This window comes from Malaclemys terrapin, chromosome 7, assembly GCF_027887155.1.
Source record: "Malaclemys terrapin pileata isolate rMalTer1 chromosome 7, rMalTer1.hap1, whole genome shotgun sequence".
NCBI lineage: Eukaryota > Metazoa > Chordata > Testudines > Emydidae > Malaclemys > Malaclemys terrapin.
Window position 1 is genome coordinate 38,188,913 of NC_071511.1, and position 20,259 is coordinate 38,209,171.

Below are 20,259 nucleotides of genomic sequence, written 5' to 3' on the forward strand. Positions count from 1 at the left end.
CATAAATAACAAGCTCACCCTGATTCCCCGATCTTGCAATGGAATCTGTTTGCATGAACCCTCACATCTGTGGGGTGCGGAATACTAATCCACTAAATTTTAAATGGTTAAATCAGTAAAAGGATAATTTGGGATTTATTATTAATTATATTTATAGATCAAATACTACAGGCACTGATAAAATAGCATTTTTGGTAGAAAACAGGGTAGCTGCATAAATATTTTTATTTTGCCTCAAATAACTAATATGATTTTCTACATAAAACAGCACGTCTGAATATGCGGAATGGGGTCAATAACAAATATTATTGCAATCACCAATATGGCTGTGGCTGTTACTGAATTTGTAGAAGCTTGTATAATATCAGTGTAGATTATTTACTGTAGAGATATTTGCCAGTATACTAACTTTGCTAATGCAAAATAATGTCAAATAATGCAAAATGATAAACTCTTCTGATTGTTTTTATCTAAAGAATGCAAAAAGTGCACACACACTAAAGAATATATATTCTTTCTTTTCAGTGATTTAAACTTCTCTCAACATTATTTTATAATAAATTTGGAGTTTCATTTCAAAAGCCTCTGAAGTCAAAGTGAGTCTTATAGTTCATGTCTGGTTCTGCTTTGATCTGTGAACTTGTAGACATGTTCCCTGAGGGAGTAAAAACCATATTCTGTTCTGCAAATGAAAGAGTAAAAAAATCTATGAGGAGGAATCCTTTTAAATCTAGATAACAGAAGTCAAGATTCCTAAATTTCAGCTAGAAGAGCATTTAGTATGAAAGTTGCTTTCACTGATATGACACATTTTAACGATTTCTGTCATATGTTAATATCAGGAAATACATTAATATATTTAATGACCAGACAAATGGAATGGTTGTTATCAAAGGGCACCTTCAGACTGGAAGTTCATTCATGTTCGACATGAAACTTAATGAGTATAGCAATAATACTTTAAAATCTCTTGCCAGACTGGCCACCTGTCCAAGTGTTCGAAGTCTAACCATTCTTGGTTAACTGCACCACTGAAAGGTTTAAGGACAAGAGAGAAGGAGGAATTAAATATTAGAAGTGATTACATCTGTAATGGAAATACTGCAACATATGTAGGCTTAAAATGTGACTGTAATATCCTGTCTGAAGAAGCTTTGATGCTTTTAATAATGTCTGTCTCTCCCCCACCCCATATAGTGGTATTTTTCTTTCCAGAGTTGATTTATGTGCTGCTTAACTGTTTGCAATCCACTTTATTTTTCTAGGTACCTACTTGGCATGTTTGTCTTCAAATATTAGGGAAACATCACAGAGGCAAAGCATTAGGAAACCAGATTGAAAGTATGTCTCTCACTGGTATTCAGACAATAAAAATAAAATTTAGCACTTAATGAGCCTAGTCCTCCTCTTATATACAGTGAGTAACTTGCTTGAAGTTACTAACTCATCTAGCCTCAACGGGCCTGATCCTCAGCTGGTGTAATTACAATGGAGCTACTTTGTTTTACACCAGCTGAAGATATGGCCCAAACCAGAGTTACATTGGTGTAAATGTGGGGAGAATCAGGCCCAACATCCTCAAAGTGCTGGACAGACAGCAACTGATGGAGGCAAATGGGTGAGAGAGAAGTTTCCACTTTGAGTGCCACCTTCTTAAAACATACAGCAAAATAAATGTTTCAAAGGCGTTGCTTTAACCAACTGTGTGTTCCTGACTGGGATATGAAAAGGGGAACTGGGGAGTCTAATACATAATATTCATGCTGTATCTGCAGTTATCGAAATTGAAACAGCCCTAGGATTTCTGGATTCTTCTAAATTATCACTGATAATACCACAGCTTGCAGGAAGACAGCCCCCTCCTATGCCTTATCAGTTGATGCACCTCTCAGGGGAGTTAAATCATTATTTACCTTACAGAAGAAGTGGTTTTTTTGCCCATGAAACCTTATGCCCAAATAAATCTGTTAGTCTTTAAAGTGCCATCGGACTCCTTGTTGTTTTTGTGGATACAGACTAACACGGCTACCCCCTGATACTTGACACCATGCAAGGCACTAAGTATGGCGTGGAAATCCATCAATCTCAACAAAAAACTTGCATAGATACAGACAGACATCTTCTTCCTCTCCAAGTGCAAACAAATAGACATCATACCAAATGGACTGAAGGTAAAAAATTCATTGCAATCGACATACTACACTGACTATGGTGAGAGACTGTGCCACACACACTCAAAGAAACTGAGGAACCACCTGATCAGTATCCTGTACAGCAGACAGGAGAAGATCAAGAATGAGTCTCTCAAAACTGGAGACTCTCATACAAAACCAACCTTCCACACAAACTTCCTCGTGGCTGGACTTTACAAAAACAAGACAAGCTGTTTACAACGCACACTTCACTTCTCTACAGAGGAAAAAGGACAGTAAATTATCTAAACTCCTACATGCCACAGGGGCTACAACAGTGGTACCCTCAACTCACCTAACAATATTGTTAATCTATCCAACCACACACTTAGCCCGGCAGAAGAGTCTGTCCTATCTCGGGGACTCTCTTTCTGCCCCACCACCCCCACGAACATGATACAATTCTGCGGTGATCTGGAAGCCTACTTTCGTCGTCTCTGACTCAAGAAATATTTTCAACACACCACTGAACAGTGCACTGACCCAAAGGAACCCTCCTACCAACAGTACAAGAAGAAGAATTCTGCGTGGATTCCTCCTGATGGTCCAAATGACAGACTGGACTTCTACACAGAGTGCTTCCGCAGACGTGCACAGGCTGAAATTGTGAACAAACAGCATCACTTGCCCCATAACCTCAGCCGTACAGAACACAATGCCATCCACAGCCTCAAAAACAACTCTGACATTATAATCAAAGGAGGTGCTATAGTCATAATGAACAGGTTGGATTATGAACAGGAGGCTGCCAAGCAACTCTTACAGCAGGATTATCTGGCTATTTGGACTCCCTCCTCAGACCCTACACTACCAGCACTCCTAGATATCTTCGAGACACCACCAACTTCCTGAGGAAACTACAATGCATTGGTGATCTTCCTGAAAACACCACCCTGGCCACGATGGATGTAGAAGTTCTTTACACCAATATTCCACATGAGGATGGACTACAAGCTGTCAGGAACAGTCTCCCTGATGAGACCACGGCACACCTGGTGGCTGAGCTTTGTGACTTTGTCCTCACCCACAACCATTTCAGATTTGGGGACAACTTATACCTTCAAATCAGTGGCACTGCTATGGGTACCCGCATGGCCCCACAGTATGCCAACATTTTTATGGCTGACTTAGAACAACACTTCCTCATCTCTCGTCCCCTAGTACCTCTCCTCTACTTGCACTACAGTGATGACATCTTCATCATATGGACCCATGGGAAGGAGGCCCTTGAAGAATTCCACCTGTGTTTCAACAATTTCCACCCTATCATCAACCTCAGCCTGGACCAGTCCACACAAGAGATCCACTTCCTGGACACTACAGTACAAATAAGTGATGGTCACATAAACACCACCCTATACCGGAAACGTACTGACCACTATACTTACCTACATGCCTCCAGCTTCCATCCAGGACACATCACATGATCCATTGTCTACAGCCAAGCCCTAAGATACAACCGAATTTGCTCCAATCCCTCAGACAGAGACAAACACCTACAAGATCTTTATCAAGCATTCTTAAAACTACAACACCCACCTGGGGAAGTGAGGAAACAGATTGACAGAACGAGATGGATACCCAGAAGTCACCTACGACAGGACAGGTCAAACAAGGAAAATAACAGAATGCCACTGGCCATCACGTATAGCCCCCAGCTAAAACCTCTCCAGCACATCATCAGCAATCTACAACCTATCCTGGAAAACAATCTTTCACTCTCACAGACCTTGGGAGGCAGACCAGTCCTTGCTTACAGACAGCCCCCCAACCTGAAGCAAATACTCACCAGCAACTACACACCACACCACAGAAACACTAACCCAGGAACCAATCCCTGTAGCAAACCTTGTTGCCTACTCTGTCCTCATATCTACTCTAGTGACACCATCAGAGGACCCAACCACATCAGCCACACCATCAGGGGCTCATTCACCTGCACATCTACTAATATTATATATGCCATCATGTGCCAGCAATGCCCCTCTGCCATGAACATTGGCCAAACCAGACAGTCTCTATGTAAAAGAATAAATGGACACAAATAGGACATCAGGAATGGTAATATACAAAAGCCAATAGGCGAACACTTCAATCTCCCCGGACATTCTATAACAGATTTAAAAGTAGCCCTAATTGAACAAAAAAACCTTCAGAAACAGACTTCAAAGAGAAACTGCAGAACTAAAATTCATTTGCAAATTTAACACCATTAATTTGGCTTGAATAGAGGCTGGGAGTGGCTGGCTCATTACAAAAGCAGCTTTGCCTCTCCTGGAATTGACACCTCCTCATCAGTTATTGGGAGTGGACTACATCCACCCTGATCGAATTGGTCCTGTCAACACTGGTTCTCCACTTGTGAGGTAACTCCCTTCTCTTCATGTGTCAGTATATAATGCCTGCATCTGTAAATTCCATGCATCTGAGGAAGTGGTTTTTTACCCACGAAAGCTTATGCCCAAATAAATCTGCTAGTCTTTAAGGTGCCACCGGACTCCTTGTTGTTTAAATCATTATATTAGTTTTACAAGGTGTGACAGAGTTCCTTCTCTGCCTCGGTGGGTTCCGCGCTTCCACTTAGCGGTGGGCCAGGGTATTCCTCTCTACCTCAGAATTTCTCCACACCCCATACCTTGCCTGAGCAGGGTTCCTCCCGGCCCCCTGACAGGGGAGAGGAAGGGGAGCCTCTTAGTCTCTGGTAGTCCCTCCTGGCATGGTGGCAACAAACCAGGCACCCACTTCAGTTTCTCCTCTCGGGCGAGATCTCTTCCCTCAGACCTCTGGGGCCTGGAAGTAGGGTGACCAGACAGCAAGTGTGAAAAATCGGGACAGAGGTTGGCGGGTATTAGGGCCCTATATAAGAAAAAGACCCAAAAAAAGGGACTGTCCCTATAAAAACAGGACATCTGGTCACCCTATCCGGAAGGGCTGTTCACCCTGTAGGGTAGGGTTTCCCCTGCCCTTCGCCTCTGTACTTGTGGGGGTTTTCCCTCCTGGTGCTTGTCAGCGTCTGCACTGCCCAGATCTCCAGTAGCAAACTTTCCTCCCACACCTCCTATTGCGCACCCCTCTCTGGCTGGAGGGGAGGCTTTTAACAGGTTCTGGCAGGCCCTTGATTGGCCCCAGGTGTCCTAATTAACCTAGAGTAACCTCTGTTCAGTTACCAAGGAAAAAGAGACCTGCTTATCCTGGGGCTAATATACCTGCCTTCCAGTGGCCCCACAAAGTCGCGGGACCTCCTTGTTAAACTCCTCCTAGTGCTGGCCAAAGTGGCCATCTATAAGCTCAGGGAGAGGAGGTTGGCTGAGGGGGTTTCCAGCGACTGTGGGGCCTATTTCTGATCCTCCTTCTGTTCACGCATCTGGGTGGCATCCGCTGGCTCCCTTGACACCTTTGAGGAGCAGTGGGCGCTGTCCGGGGTTCTCTGCTCGGTGTCCCATTCCGGTTCCTTATTTTTGGCCCTTTGACCCTCACACCTGCCCTTATTAATTTTTCCATTGTTCCCCGTAACTACTTGAGTTCCTGGGCCTTGCAGATCCTCCCAAAAGGCTGGAGGTGGGTCCTTTAGCAGCAAGCCCGCCCACTTCCCAGAACTCCTGTAGCCATTTGGCTCGACCCTGTCATGTAGGGCAAAAGAGACCCAGGAGGGACTCGTGGGAGATTTCTATTCTAGCTCCCATTTTCCTTCAGCGCTCCCCATTTTGCAATCAGGCAATCCATGGTAACTACAAAACTTTGCAATGAGTAATTGGTGCATTCAACACAAGTAGTTTTGTAATAATTACTGATGTGCCTGCATGGGTCTAAGGGTCATGTCCTGAGACTTATTCTCAAGTAATCTGACCTAGCAAAACTGTTTGAAGTCAGCAAGCATGATGCCTCTCCTCGCTAAAAACACAGTATCCATTGAGATATGAAAACCGGTAATATGTTATGATTTCTACTTTTCTGGTAAAAGAGATAATGGGAATCCAACTATTCATTATCATATCACTTAGCCTTCTGCTGTCCTACAACATTAACCAGGAGGCCCAGCTTATGGTTCTTGGCAGGACAATTTTGTGGTTAAATTTCAAGAATGATAGCAAATCTGGGTACCATTCCTAGCTCTGTCTTTGACTTGCTTTGTGACCACTCTCTAAGGGAAAAACGTCCAAACTTTAACTGCAGCAGTAGGTGCTCAGGACCTTTGAAATATCAGGCCACTTAAAATTAAATTAGCTAAAAAGGAAATTCTTTATTATGTAACTCCTAAGCATTCTTTAGGGGATCTGACAATGTTGGCCTTAACCTCTCTTTCCAGGTTTCCATACTGAGTCTGTTACTGTTGTAGCTGAGCAACTGTCTCTCTTTTCCCATCTGTAAAATAGGGAACAATATTTATCCCTCTCTCTCAGTGAAGTCTTGAAATTTATGGATCTGATTCACTACTGTATAATGCCAGGTTTTCACCAGTGGAATTCTATTGATTTCAGTCAAGCTCATTTGTACAGCACTTTAAGATCCACAAATGGAAGTGCTCTAAACATTCTTATGTTCTTTCTGTAATTTAGAAAGAATGCTTAGGAGTTACATAAAAAAAGGATTTTCTTTTCAGCAAATTTTAATTTTAATGAATCTCTAAAGGTAAAATATAATTTAAGACAATTACAGCCAGATGTCAGGTTAGATAAAGACCCTCTGCTTTGACACTCTCCTGCAAGAAGGCCACAGATCAGGCAGTTTTGAAAGTGGAACTAGCAAGGGCTTAAGGAATTGTCTGCAGCTTTAAGGTCCTCAGAACTGAATCAGAGGCCACAATAGGAAATCAGAGGGAGAAAAAAATAGCAACACAAAAAGTAAAGATGTTTTATAAACATGACTCACTACGTTCAACGTTAAATATTTGTCTTTCCAATAATGCCCACTGAAAGTTCATTCAGCCAGTCTGGTTCCATACAAATTGTTTGTGGAGCATGCACCAGCCTAAATCTAATTTTGCCCTGCTTACCTTGGAAAAAGGAAATTAAAAAAATTAAATAATCAAGGTGGCTTTTTGTTCATTTTCCTCTTTCCCAGAAAAAGGCAAGCAGAGTTCTAAATCAACAAACAACTAGACAGAAGATGTACTTTCCCTAGCTTATTTGGGTTTAGTAAACACACCACTGCAAGATAAAAACATAGGGCTCAGTCCTGTAAAAGTGTAGATGAGGGATATATGAGAACAATATTCAGCTACCAGTAAGGGCAACTCAGCATATTGCTCTGTTATGACCCACTAAAACAGCAAAATTAAAGGAGCTGGCAAGAGTCCTATGCCAGTATAACTCACAAGGCACTGAACAACCTCCTGTGGGGAATACCACATTTTTTTTTTTTTTTTTTAGGACTCCTCAAACATTTCTGTGTCCATGATGGAATAATTCACTGTTCAGGCCAACTGCACCTGTATTCCTCCCCTCGGCTCTCTTGAGGGCCCCCACTCTAGGCTCCCAGCTCTTCAGCCATCACCTCTCTTGGGTGGAGACCTGCATCTCTTTCCCTCCTGACCAGGGGTTTTCCAGGCTGCATAGTTCCTCCTTACCTACACAAGCCAGATTGCCTAGTCAGGCCAGCATCTGAGCTTTCCTTTCTCTCCAAAGACTGTGAACAGCTGTAATTGTCAGCAGTCACACGTTACCACACATCTCTTTATAAGCAAGCACATTTATTCGTAATGTGAAAGCATTACAGAGAAAACATTTTTTAAAAAGTTCCTATACACATGTTCAAAGCTTAACAGAGGTCACTCATCAGTCTTATGGGGCCTCAGTAGGCCTAAGTCCTTCCAACCCCTCTCATTGGACAGAAGATCCTGTTGCTTTGCTGGATCAGAAAAAGGCCCTGAATCAGCTTAAACTCAGGCTAGTTATCTAAAAGCCTTTTCTTTGTGTGCTGGTCTCTGGAGAATCCATTTTGAACTAGTATATGTGAGCCTCTCCACGTTGTGATATTTCTCTGACAATGTTACCACCTGAGCGAATTTGCCTAATCACCTCTTAGTTCATGAAGAAGCTTTGGTCACCCCATGAAATTAAAATGATACATAAATTTAATACAGTAAGAACTCCCAAAGATATTGCAGGAAGTTGCCATATCTGTCAAACCCATGGTCTCAACTTTGAAGCTATTTTTAAGCATGTTTAAGTCGCCATTACGCCTGATGACCAGGAGGAGTAAATTAAAATTCTTAAAATGGCTGCAAAGCAAATAAATTGTATACACTGGACTGGATTCAGTACCTAATCCTGTGGGTTTATAATTGCAGATGTACCCAGACTGGGGACCACAGTGCAGTTCAGTGGTAGATTTAGAGTTAGTGGGGCCCTGTGCGCAGCTTACTTTTTAGGGCTCCCCTTGGACCCAGCCAAGAAAAAGAACATTCTCTCTTATCTCCCCCTGTTTTTCATTCTTTTTTTCTTCATCCTCCTCCTATATTATAAGTAATAGGAAATAAATGAAAATAAAGTGAAGTACCTTGATTGGGGCAGGGAGTTGGGGTGCAGGAGGGGATGTGGGGGTTGGGCTCTGGGAGGGAGTTTGGATGCTGGTGCAGCTCTGAGCTGGGGCAGGGGGTTGGGGTGTGGAGGCGGTGCGGGGGTTGGGCTCTGGGAGGAAGTTTGGGTGCAGGGTGGGAGCTGGGGCAGGGGATCGGGGTGCAGGAGGGGCCAGGGGGCAGCGCAGCTCTTAAAGCGAGCGACACACCCCTCAGGCAGTGGCACTTAGGCGGGGGGGGTAGGGGGTCTCTGTGTGCCACTGCCCAGAAGCGCCGCCCCCACAGCTCCCATTGGCCACAGTTCCTGGCCAATGGGAGCTGCGGAGTCGGCGCTTGGGGCAGGAGCAATGCATGGAGGCACTCCTTGGGGGAAGGGAGGCAACGGGTCTCCCTGAGCTGCCTGGGGTGGGGGCAGTGCATTGAGGTGCATCCCTCATTCCAGGGGCACACAGAGATATGCCAGCAGCCAGCCGCTTCTGGGAATGGCGTGGGGCCATGGAATGCAGGCAGCCTGCCTCCCTGAGCCCAACTGCACCGCTGACTGGGACTCAGGAGCAGGTTGTCAGATGAGATTTGTCCTGAATTTTGGTGGCCCCCCTGTCACTGTTTCATGGTAAATCTACCTCTGGTGCAGTTAGCCTGGTAACTGACACGCACGTGTTACCTACCATTGTATAAGGCTAGATTTAGCAAATAGATAATGGGTGAAATTTATGGTGTATGGGGCAAGCGCAAGGCCCACTGCACAATTTAAATGCTGGTTGGGGCTCCATAAGGAGGGACCAACAGGAAGTATAGAGTGGACTGTGGCTGGGGAGGGTAAAAACATTGGAATTTTTTATGTCTAGATATTCTGTAAACTAGTCTGCTGTAATATCTTCAGGTTAGAGGCTGTGCATGCAAACCTGACTCAAGGAAGTCAATGGGAGTTTTGGCATTGAATTCAGTGGAGCTAGGATTTCACCCCATGTCCCTTTGTGCATGCACAACACTTAGTACAATGGGGTCCTGATCCTGATTAGGGTCTCTGAATGCCACTATAAATTGGACTCATTTTTTCTGACAGCTTATGTTACTATTTTCTACCTGCCAATAGATGCTAGAATTTGAATGGTGTAAATAAGGCTCATGACAGAACTGCAAAACCCAGATTAAACAGAGCCCCACACTCTGAAAGGACAAGAATATCGTCCCTATTAAGGATATACCAGATGTGAAATAGGTACTAAACTTGACCTTATCCAATTCTCCTTCCTTCTGACCTCTCCTTTTACTGTACATATTAAGAGCAGTGAGTTTCCCCCATCATTCCACTGTAATTTTACATTCTATTGGATTACAGAAATGAGTTGCTTGCCACTGGTCCGAACTAATCAGATAGGAATTAATATGTACCAAGTCAGATTTAATCTGATCATGTCAATGACTGAGTTAAAGGCGGCAATGACTATGTTCTATGAAATACGAAGGGATTGCTGCCTTTCTTTTATAATGTGTTAGCTGCAGTAGAATATGTCCTAGGAGTGGATAATATCTAATGCGGCTAGTTTTCATGCTACATTAGCATTATGACCTCATTTGAAGTGATATCATAGCTCACCCATCAAACCAAAGAAAAGTCAACATGATAATATATAGAGCAGAGAGAAAGGCTGTGCTTTTTAATTGATTCATATGAATTGTGAAAAGCAGTAATGTTTGCTTTGCTTAAGTCTTCATTCATTTATAAAATGCTGGCACACTTTTGTACACTTACTTAGGATGTAAGATTTTTTTTTTGTTTAAGAATTGGGCAAGGAACTATGAAGATTTGGACAATAAATATTTTGATTTTCTACAATCAGATTTTGGATTGTAACATATGATGGACTCTGAACTTTGGTGCTTCTGAAGCTCTCCCCATATAAACTTACTGCTCATTATGTGATGAAAATACATTAAACAGCACACATTATAACCATGAGCAGCATAAGTTTCCTTGTCACCATTTCTGCACATATGTTGATATGTCCTGATTATCTGAGGTGTTGAGCACCCAAAACGCCTATTGACTTCAACAAGAACTAAAGATGCTCAACCCTTTTGATAATCAGGCCATAACTATATTATCTTTGTTTCTTTGATGACCCCTTAAGAACACCTGAAACTGTCATTCACAAACCTTTGCTAATGCTATAAAATATGCTATAGGAGGACATGGCAATATTATTAATTATTATTATTATTATTATTGAAAAAAGTCAAAGCTTAATATATTTTATTTACAAAGTATTTCCTGGAACAGATCACTTTCTCCTTGCCTCAAATGCAACTCCTATTGAACTCTTAAGATATTTTTTTCCTAAAATGGGAACCTGATCCCAGATTAGGGCTCCGTGGTGCTAGTATAATACAAATAAAAGAAAGAATAATAATATGGCAGCTATTTGCAATTATTACCATTCTCACTGTCCGAGGCTGTTACATTTTAGTCAAGCCTATCTCTGTGGGCTGAAGAAAAAACAGGAGAGAAGACTATTCTTACTCAACTGTGTGCAAAAAATGGCAGGCTTTGTAGTGCCATTACTTAATATAATCCACCCTCTGGATGACCAAGAGAAGAGAGACTTGTAAACTAAGGACTCCTCACAGAGAATGCCATTAGTGCTTCCCCTTCTCTTTTAAAGTGAGGAAACTATAGCTTGTGCACAGTTGTAGGCTTCCACTGCAGCAGTATGGCCCAGGGAGACAGGCTCTCTCTCAAGTAGAGCTGGGTGAAAATTTTTGACCAAAACTACTTTTGTGTGTGTGGGGTGGGGAGGAGGGGGAGAATTCATCAAATTGTTTCGGTTGGCAGGGAAAAACGTCATAAAATTCCAAAAAAACCTAACAAAGAGTCCTGTGGCACCTTATAGACTAACAGATGTATTGGAGCATAAGCTTTCGTGGGTGAATAAGCATAAGCTTTCGCATGCGTCTGACGAAGTGGGAATTCACCCACGAAAGCTTATGCTCCAATACGTCTGTTAGTCTATAAGGTGCCACAGGACTCTTTGTTGCTTTTTACAGATCCAGACTAACATGGCTACCCCTCTGATACAAAAAAACCTAAAAGCTTCTGTTTTGACATTTTCAATTTGAAACATTTTGATTTTTTGATTTGAAATGATTTTGGGTTTTGCAATTTTTCAAATTCAAAAATGTAAAAAAGCTTGTAATCAGAAAAAAAAGTTTACTTTGGGATTAACAAAACATTTTATTTGACCCAAAGTGATTTTTTTTTGGTTCACCAAAATTTCAAGAAAATTTCATTTAGGGTCAACCCAAAACAACTAAAAAAATTTTTTGAACTGCTTGTAACCCAATCAATTATTCATGTAGATCTAGTCTCAAGTAACTAGGCCCCAAACCATTTAGGGATTTATATTGGAAAATAATGTAATTGTTTGCTGTAACTGTTCAAAGTTATTGTGTCTAGAATATTTGCACTGCTTAACTTAGAAACATAGAATATCAGGGTTGGAAGGGACCTCAGGACAGGGCTGGCTCCAGGCACTAGCCTGGCAAGCAGGTGCTTGGGGTGGCAACTCCGGAGGGGGGACGGCACGTCCAGCTATCTGGTGGCAATTCGGCGGACGGTCCCTCACTCCCACTTGGAGCGAAGGACCTCCTGCCGAATTGCCGCCACAGATCACGATCGCGGCTTTTTTTTTTTTTTTTGGCTGCTTGGGGCAGCCAAAACCCTGGAGCTGGCCCTGCCTCAGGAGGTCATCTAGTCCAACCCCCTGCTCAAAGCAGGACCAATCCCCAACTAAATCATCCCAGCCAGGGCTTTGTCAAGCCTGACCTTAAAAACCTCTAAGGAAGGAGATTCTACCACCTCCCTAGGTAACCCATTCCAGTGCTTCACCACCCTCCTAGTGAAAAAGTTTTTCCTAATATCCAACCTAAACCTCCCCCACTGCAACTTGAGACCAACTTCTGGCAGACCTAGTCAAATAATCCTCAGTTATTTATTTGCAATATCAATGTTTGTGGTGATCTACGGAGAGCAAGAGCCGGCAGAGCCTAGTATATGGCATGCATATAGTACTTGCGTCCAAGATCTTGGGACGTCCAGCATGTTGTCAGATGTCTCTAGAAGGGACTAGTGTACCACAACACCAAAAGCAGTGGGGCTGGTTAAAAAGAAAACCTTGAACTCCACCTGTATGCTCACAGGCTGCCAGTGAAGATCTCAGGGCATGAGTATGGTAGACTCTCGGTATGAAACACTGCTTAACCAACCAGTGGGCAGCCACACCTTTCACTAACTTTAATTACCCCATGTACAGTGCATTAAAATGGACTACCATGTCGTCTTATGTTGACTTTCAAATATTCTAATAGTGATCGCGCAATGACAATATTTCTCAAAATGGGGATGTGCCAGACTAGCTGTGTGCCAGGCACATACAGGCCTCTCACAGATGTTATCCTATTATTAGCAGAAAAAATTATAAAGGTTGCAGCTTATTTTGTGACTAAAACAACTTGTTCAGAAAGTTTAGGAATCACAACAAAGGTATAAAGGTTCTACTGACAGTTGATCAAGTATCAGTGGATCCACATACATGATCAACTAAACATGCAGATATAAGACCCAATCTTGAAAATGTATGCATATCTATTTGCAGGATCAGGTCCATACTCTGAAAGGTAAAGATATAAAAATATTTATTGGCTTTGAAAGGCTTTTTTATCTCAGTGACTCTCCATCAGATTTGTTTCGTTTATAAATTCAAAGCAGCAATGGAGATAAACCAAACCCCTGGATCCCAACATCCTACAACTTTGGGGAAGTTCAGATCTGGATGTGAACTCTGTAGTCCACTTCTAACTGCCCACACTGCAAACTCACCCTAGGATCTGGGACTGAAGCTGCACATTATTACTACTAAGAAAGATTCTGCAATTGGAACTTAGTTGTTAATTAACTTGGTGATGTGTGAGACAGAAAAGAATCCAGCTCACCTTCACATAGCCCTATTCCCTCTCCTACCAGGAGTAAAAAATAGACACTTATTTTTGTCAGTAAAGTAGATAGATATAACTCAGAGTGCAGAAGAAGCACATTTGCTAAGTAATATCCGTCATTTATAGTCAATAAACTTTTCTAACCATAACCACACTTTAAATGTTCCACCTGTGTGCAGATGGCTTTGAAAGACTCTCTTAAAAGTCTAATTGGATTGGAGCCTGGAGTGGCTTCACGGAGTATTAATGCAGATTATAACAAAAAGAAATTTATTTTACTGTGCTTACACAACTACCATACTTCTGTAGAATATAGCTCAAGATTTGATAAAACATAAAATTTACTTTTGTCATGTTTACATTTCTGTAGTTGGCTCTACTCTTGGTATGTCTACACTTAAAACACTGCTGCAGCTGCCCCACTGTTGCGCTTCAGTGTAGACACTCACTACAGCAATGAGAAGGGCTCTCCTGTTGCTTTAGTTAATCCACCTCCCCGAGGGGCAGTATCTAGGTTGACAGAAGAATTCTCCTATTGAGCTAGCACTGTCTATACTGGGGGTTAGGTTGGCATAGATGTCTCACTCAAGGATGTGGATTTTTCACACCCCTGAAAGATGTAGCCAATATAAGCTCCCACTGTAGACCAGCCCATAATCTAATGTGTGCATCTAACTCCCAACCCATAACCAATGACTGGAAAATAGTAAATAGTTTATTATTAACCATTTTTATAAATTATTTTCATTTTTGAATTAATATAGTGCGTGTAAAAAGTAATTGTGCTGACAGCACTGGACACCAAAGTTTACAAGACAGGTAGAGCATGGGCAAGTGGGAGGGTCAGCTTCTCCAAAATATCACACCAATGTGCCTTAAGTAGCCATCATATGGACAGTCTATCTCTAAATAAGCTATTTCATCCCCCAGACCCATTCAGTCTTTGGGCTTTGCTAAGATGGTCACCAATATGGCCTATTAGTGCTATTTGCGACAGGAGTTATGTGATATAGGGTACTTGTCCTGTAGAAACTGGTCAATCATCATCCAATCATTTCTTCCAGGCCACCAAACAGCCATCACATTGCCACTTTCAGTCCCTATTATCCTGAGTTAGATTTCATAATCAATAGATCTAAACTATTGAGCATAAAGGCCATTAAAATACCTTGCCATAGCTTAATCCATAGCCTTTGTTTCTGACAGAAGTTAAATCGAAGGCTTTTTAAAAAAATTCTTGCCTGGGATGTGCACTACTAAATTTTTTTTTGGTCTCAGATTGCAGAAGAGGTGGAGGGACACTGAGACAGTCCAGCTAATCCTGAGAAAGAGGTGGCCGTCAGAGCTGTAAGTGCATGAGAAGCAAAGCAACATAATGTGAAGCAGGAAAGGTATGATAGAAGTGAGTAGGGGGCATGGCGATTTGAGGAACTGCAGTTGATTTCCCCATGCATAGTATCCAGAAGACTACTGGCACACATGGGGCTGTGAATAAAGATTGTAGTTTGTGTATGCATGGGACAGCTTGATATGAAAATTTGATCTCAAACTTGGGTGCAATAAAGAACCGCCAAACAGAAAGAGAGTTCAGAGTAACATCTGCAAAACTAATGCATTGTCATCCTTCAAAACGCTCCTTTTCTCTGATGCCTACCAAAAAAATGACAATGATTGGGCTCGTGGTTTGCTGATGCCACTGCCCATCATACTGACCAATACTGTTTCCTTGTACTCTCCCATCTTTGTATCCGTATCCATGTGTTGTCTCTTGTCTTATACTTAAGGCTTGTCTATGGAACAAGCTAAGGTGCGAGTCTACAGTGCACCAGCTAGCCGTGGCGTAATGTTCCATGTGGACATTGCTATAGCACAGTGAAAGTCCCAGAGTGCGCATTCTGGCTTGCCCCGCAGTAACTTGTCATACGGACAAGCCCCTAGATTGTAAGCTCTTTGGGGCAGGGACAGTATTTTTGTTCTGTGTTAGTATAACATCTAATGCAATATAGATGCTAGAGTCCTAGGCTGGAACCCAGTGTTCAACAATCTGGACTTACAAATGTGTCTGCTAACTCGAGTTCTACTAACCCTGGGCTTACATTACAGGGTAGACATACCTAATGTCAGCCTATATGTAAGCCTTTCTCAAATGGGCATACACCACAGTCCTCCCTGCTCAGACCTTATCTTGCTATCTATGAGACACCTTTCATATTTGGGCAGATTCATGTGTACAAGCTATGTGAAGGTGGTTATAGGAGGAAGAGATCTGCAGATGGGGAAGAGTATTAGCTTTTGGATTCTTGAATCAGGACTAGCTATGCTCTGTGCATGTTGAGTCACAGAAGCTCACAGACTTCCTAGCCAGCGCATGTGGAAATGGCATTTCATTTGAATAGATCCCATAACATGGGGACTGCAAAATACTAATAAATAAAAGCTTCACTTTGAACATATATCACTGGAATTTTTGTAAATCATTATTTCAAATTAAATATATGATGAAGTAGCAAAATGGCTTTTATTGCAGCCTGGATTTTTATCCAGTATTACTTGTAGTTACCAATTGTTCAGGGTTCACAAACAAGGCATTGAAACATTTCCTCTTCATGAATGAAGTTCTGTGCAGCCTGCAAACAGTCAAGTCATTTCAAGAAAATGTAGAGAGGGACAGGGGAAAGATCAGGGAATGCAAATGAAATCTGGCTTTAAAAAAGGATGTTAGCATTGCTTTTAGATACATTGTTTACTTTGGTCATGATAGGGAAGTTGAAGGAACCATTTATTTTTTAAATTAAAACTGGCACGAAATTCACAAGATTAATCTCTAATCTGTAAAAGATCATAAAATCAGTGCAGAAACTGATGTTTTTAAAAAGCTTTTGATTATTAATAGTCACACTGACTCATAATAACAACCTTATGATGCAATCCAGTAAAGTAAACTTGCTTTTGGAACAATAAACCTGTCACATCATTTTCACCAATGATGTGCTTTTTCCTTAAAGGAAGGCGGGGTTACTTGTAAGTATCAGGGCCATAAATAAGAGGGTCCTATGTCAGGGAAATTAGAAGTCTGTTAACATAAGCGAATAGTCAGACTGAGCATTAGAGGGCTTTTCTAAACCATTTAAGTCTGTTGAAATTGAACTGCACAGAGATTAGAAAGTTTAGATATAAGATCAACAGTAAGAGACTATTTTCTTTTAGTTGGCCAGTTAGCCGTGTTGAAGGCAGCATGAATCCTGTGCACAGTACCTTGTTGTCTTCAGTGCTTCTTTTCACCCTCAGAATTCAGGAGCTGGTAGAGGCATGCAGCTGTGCCCCTGCACATCCACAGCAGCTAATCTGTGATTCTGCTTTAGGTGAGTCATAACAGCTATACAATTTTAACATTGCGGGTAAAAAAGCAATTGTAGCTAAATTAACTGCTGTGCTATTTTTCTGTACAACTCTCTAGGGGAATACATTTAACAAAGTAGTTTATTCTCTAAAAGGGTTTCAAAACAAAATGATTGGAAGATCTCATTTAAAGAGACAGGTATAGAAGAAAATGCATTTGGTCTTGTATTTGGTAGTTGCTGTTCCTTTTTCCTTGCTTTTTCAATAAATGTTCTGGACTACAAATTGTTGAAACTACTGAAGTAAATTATTTAGTGCATTTTCTTTACAAGAACCAGCTTCTATATTAGTTCTCAAATTAAAGCAAGTAGGGAGGAATATGTTCACTGAAAGATTACTACTGTTCAATTTAATATGTAGTATAAAATTATATAATATATATCATATGAATAATATATATGTGCATTATTTATATAAATACTGTAGATACAACTGGCTGCCACAGTGCTCTGTTTTTTTTTTTTAAAGGGATGTGTTGAACTTAGTTGATCTATGATGTACTACAATATAATTGGTCTTAAATGTATTTTTGGTAATTTTGGAACAAATCATTTAGCAGGCATCTGATGGTTTTTTAAAGTTTTCAATAGAAAAATTGGTCACAGAATTCTGTGCTAAACTTCACTGTACACTCATAAGATTACTGAGTTTCACATAGTAATCAACATATAGAAAAAAACCCCTAAAGATCTCAAAATTAGACAACACAGGATAAGAAAATGTGACATTTTGCAGTCTTGCATTTTGCTCAAGCTGTGGATGGTTAACTTCAATCCAGTGTGAACAGTAAATGTAGAACATGAGTTTCCAAAGTGTCACAAAATTAGCATATCTATGGGATAGGCAATACCTTCTGCATACTGATTAATTGCTTTTATACACTGACAGAAAATCTTTGTAGCCATGACAAACTCTAAGCTCTATTTGTGGCCATCAGTTAAACTGTTATCTAATCTGATTGTGTTAAGCAATCTTTTTATAAAGGTACCTACACCAAAGATTACAGATGGGGGTAATATGAGGTGTAGACAGAAATATCAGTTACTTTTATTGTAGCTTAAAATTATTACACAAAACTATTTGTCTGATGTATTCATAACTTGAGGTTTTGCTGGATTTGACAGTAGAGAAGAAACCTGAGATACTCATTACATACAGTATTCCTTTAGGATAAGGCAAATTACAAGGTTCAAGAGTTGGAGGGTTTCTCCAAATACATTTTATAAAAGGTAGATTTCTGCTACTCTCTAACTCACTCTTCATCTATAAGTAATGGAGGCAGAAAATAAAATTACAAAAATAAAATTTACAAATATATTTGGACTTCTTCCTCAAGCCCTAACTCACACAAACAGTTCTGCTGAAGTCAATTGGACCATTCACATGAGGAAGGGCTATATGATGGGGCCCTGTGTTTAATATTAATTACATTACGTGGTATTTATTCATGCTGTAGGAAGGCATAGAGTTATATACAATAAATGTTCACATATATATATATCATATTTTCTATAAACATATAGAGCTGTATTCTTTAGTCTGCTATGGTTACATTGCACCCTATAGGCAATGCAAAGTGGTCTTAAAGTGACCGGAAAAGACCAGTGGAGAGAAATCCCTCATATGGGGGAACTCTCTACTGACAGAAATCTGGCTGAGGTAGCTCTTCTGCCCCAGCAGTCTTCCCTGCAACCCCAGAGTAAAAGGGGAAGGAGGAAGTGTATTGGGGGTTTTCTAGGGGCGTGGGGACAAGGAGGGGAGAGGGAACAGTCCTCTGCTACACCAGATCCTCCCCTAGCATAAATTAGGGCTGTCCTCCTGCAGCATTAATTTTCCCACCAGGCCAGGCAGGTCTGAATTAGGGAGCAACAAGTGGCTTCTCGTAGCCATGCCTCTCCACTCTTGGGTGGAATTTAGAATCAGGGCCACAGTATATTTCACCTCCACTCTAGGGATGTAATTGTGGTTGGCTATATTCCTGGAGGTTTCATTACATGTCAATCTTTAATTAAAGATTAATTTTTAATTCTTGGAGACTGCAGGAGAGTCCTGGAGGATCAGAAAACCTATTCCGCTCTCACTCCCTCGCACAGTTATACTTTTTGCCAAAAACCAGCATACCCTAAACCTCTGCTTTCCCTAGCACCACTTTTATAGTCAATAAGATGATACATTAAAGCTAGATTTTTGTTTGATTTTAACATTTACAGAACTCCAAATATTTTAATAAAAGAACTTGGGCCTTGGCTCCTTCACCCATTGAAGTTAATGGGAGTTTAACTCTTAACTTCAATGGGAACTGGATTGATCCCTTTGATGTGATGGTTGTTAAGACTTTAAAACTCTTGCAGAATTGAGAAGCATTTTCCCTCATGCAAAATGGTATATCTCAGTTACACAAAGTAAACAAACAAAACAATACCTGTAAATTTTACAATGAGTCTGAAAACTGAGGCAATGCCTTAAGCTGTCCTGTTTTATACAGCACAATCTAGGACATGTATTGAAGTGATTAAACTATATTTCAACTTCAGTTCCTTTTCCTCTGAGGTCATTTGTGATTTGGGGGGAGGGTTAAATCAATAGATCTTACTCCAGCTACTAGCTGAATGTATGAGGCCACTCAGAAACCTGAACATTCATGTTGGATCCCCAAAAAGAAACAAATAGAGAAATTAATTAAGTCTGGGCCAAGCACTTTTCACTGTGACTTTTGTCCATGTGATTAGTGGGGCAACACTTTGTCTTTTCCTGACAGGGTGTTATTGTGGCTTTAGGTTGTCTTTTTCTAAACACCCATAGCTACCAAATACCCTGAGTAACCTAGTGAAAATCATGGACTTTCTAACAAATATAGAGCGAGAGGCACCCTCTGATCCTGTCACTTCTGTGAGAGGATGGCAAAGAGAGAGAGAGATAATTTTAAATGCACCAGTGTTGTATGTACCAGGAAGGGCAGTGCGATGGGTTAATGGATTCAGCACAAGGCTATCAGCCAGGAACTCATGAGTTATAATGCCAGCTCTGCCACTGACTTTGTGTGTGGCCTTGGACTAATTGCTTAGCCTATCAGCCTCTCAAGGCATAAAGTACTGGGCACTAACTGTGAGCAGGTGAGTGGTTTTACCCCACAGTTCACTTCAGCAGGAAGGCAGG

General features: G+C 41.3%; 2 protein-coding genes across 3 annotated transcripts in view; one reads left to right on the plus strand and one right to left on the minus strand.

The window, feature by feature from the left end:
* The window catches only part of SYN2 (synapsin II), a 466,588-nt gene that overhangs the window by 82,347 nt on the left and 363,982 nt on the right, over positions 1–20,259 (minus strand). The window lies entirely within an intron of this gene.
* TIMP4 (TIMP metallopeptidase inhibitor 4) overlaps positions 16,794–20,259 on the plus strand; it is a 47,721-nt gene continuing 44,255 nt past the window's right edge. The window contains exon 1 of the mRNA XM_054033950.1: positions 16,794–17,066. Within this exon, the coding sequence (XP_053889925.1) occupies positions 16,940–17,066 (127 nt within the window). The 5' untranslated portion in view covers positions 16,794–16,939. The remainder of the gene's footprint in view (positions 17,067–20,259) is intronic.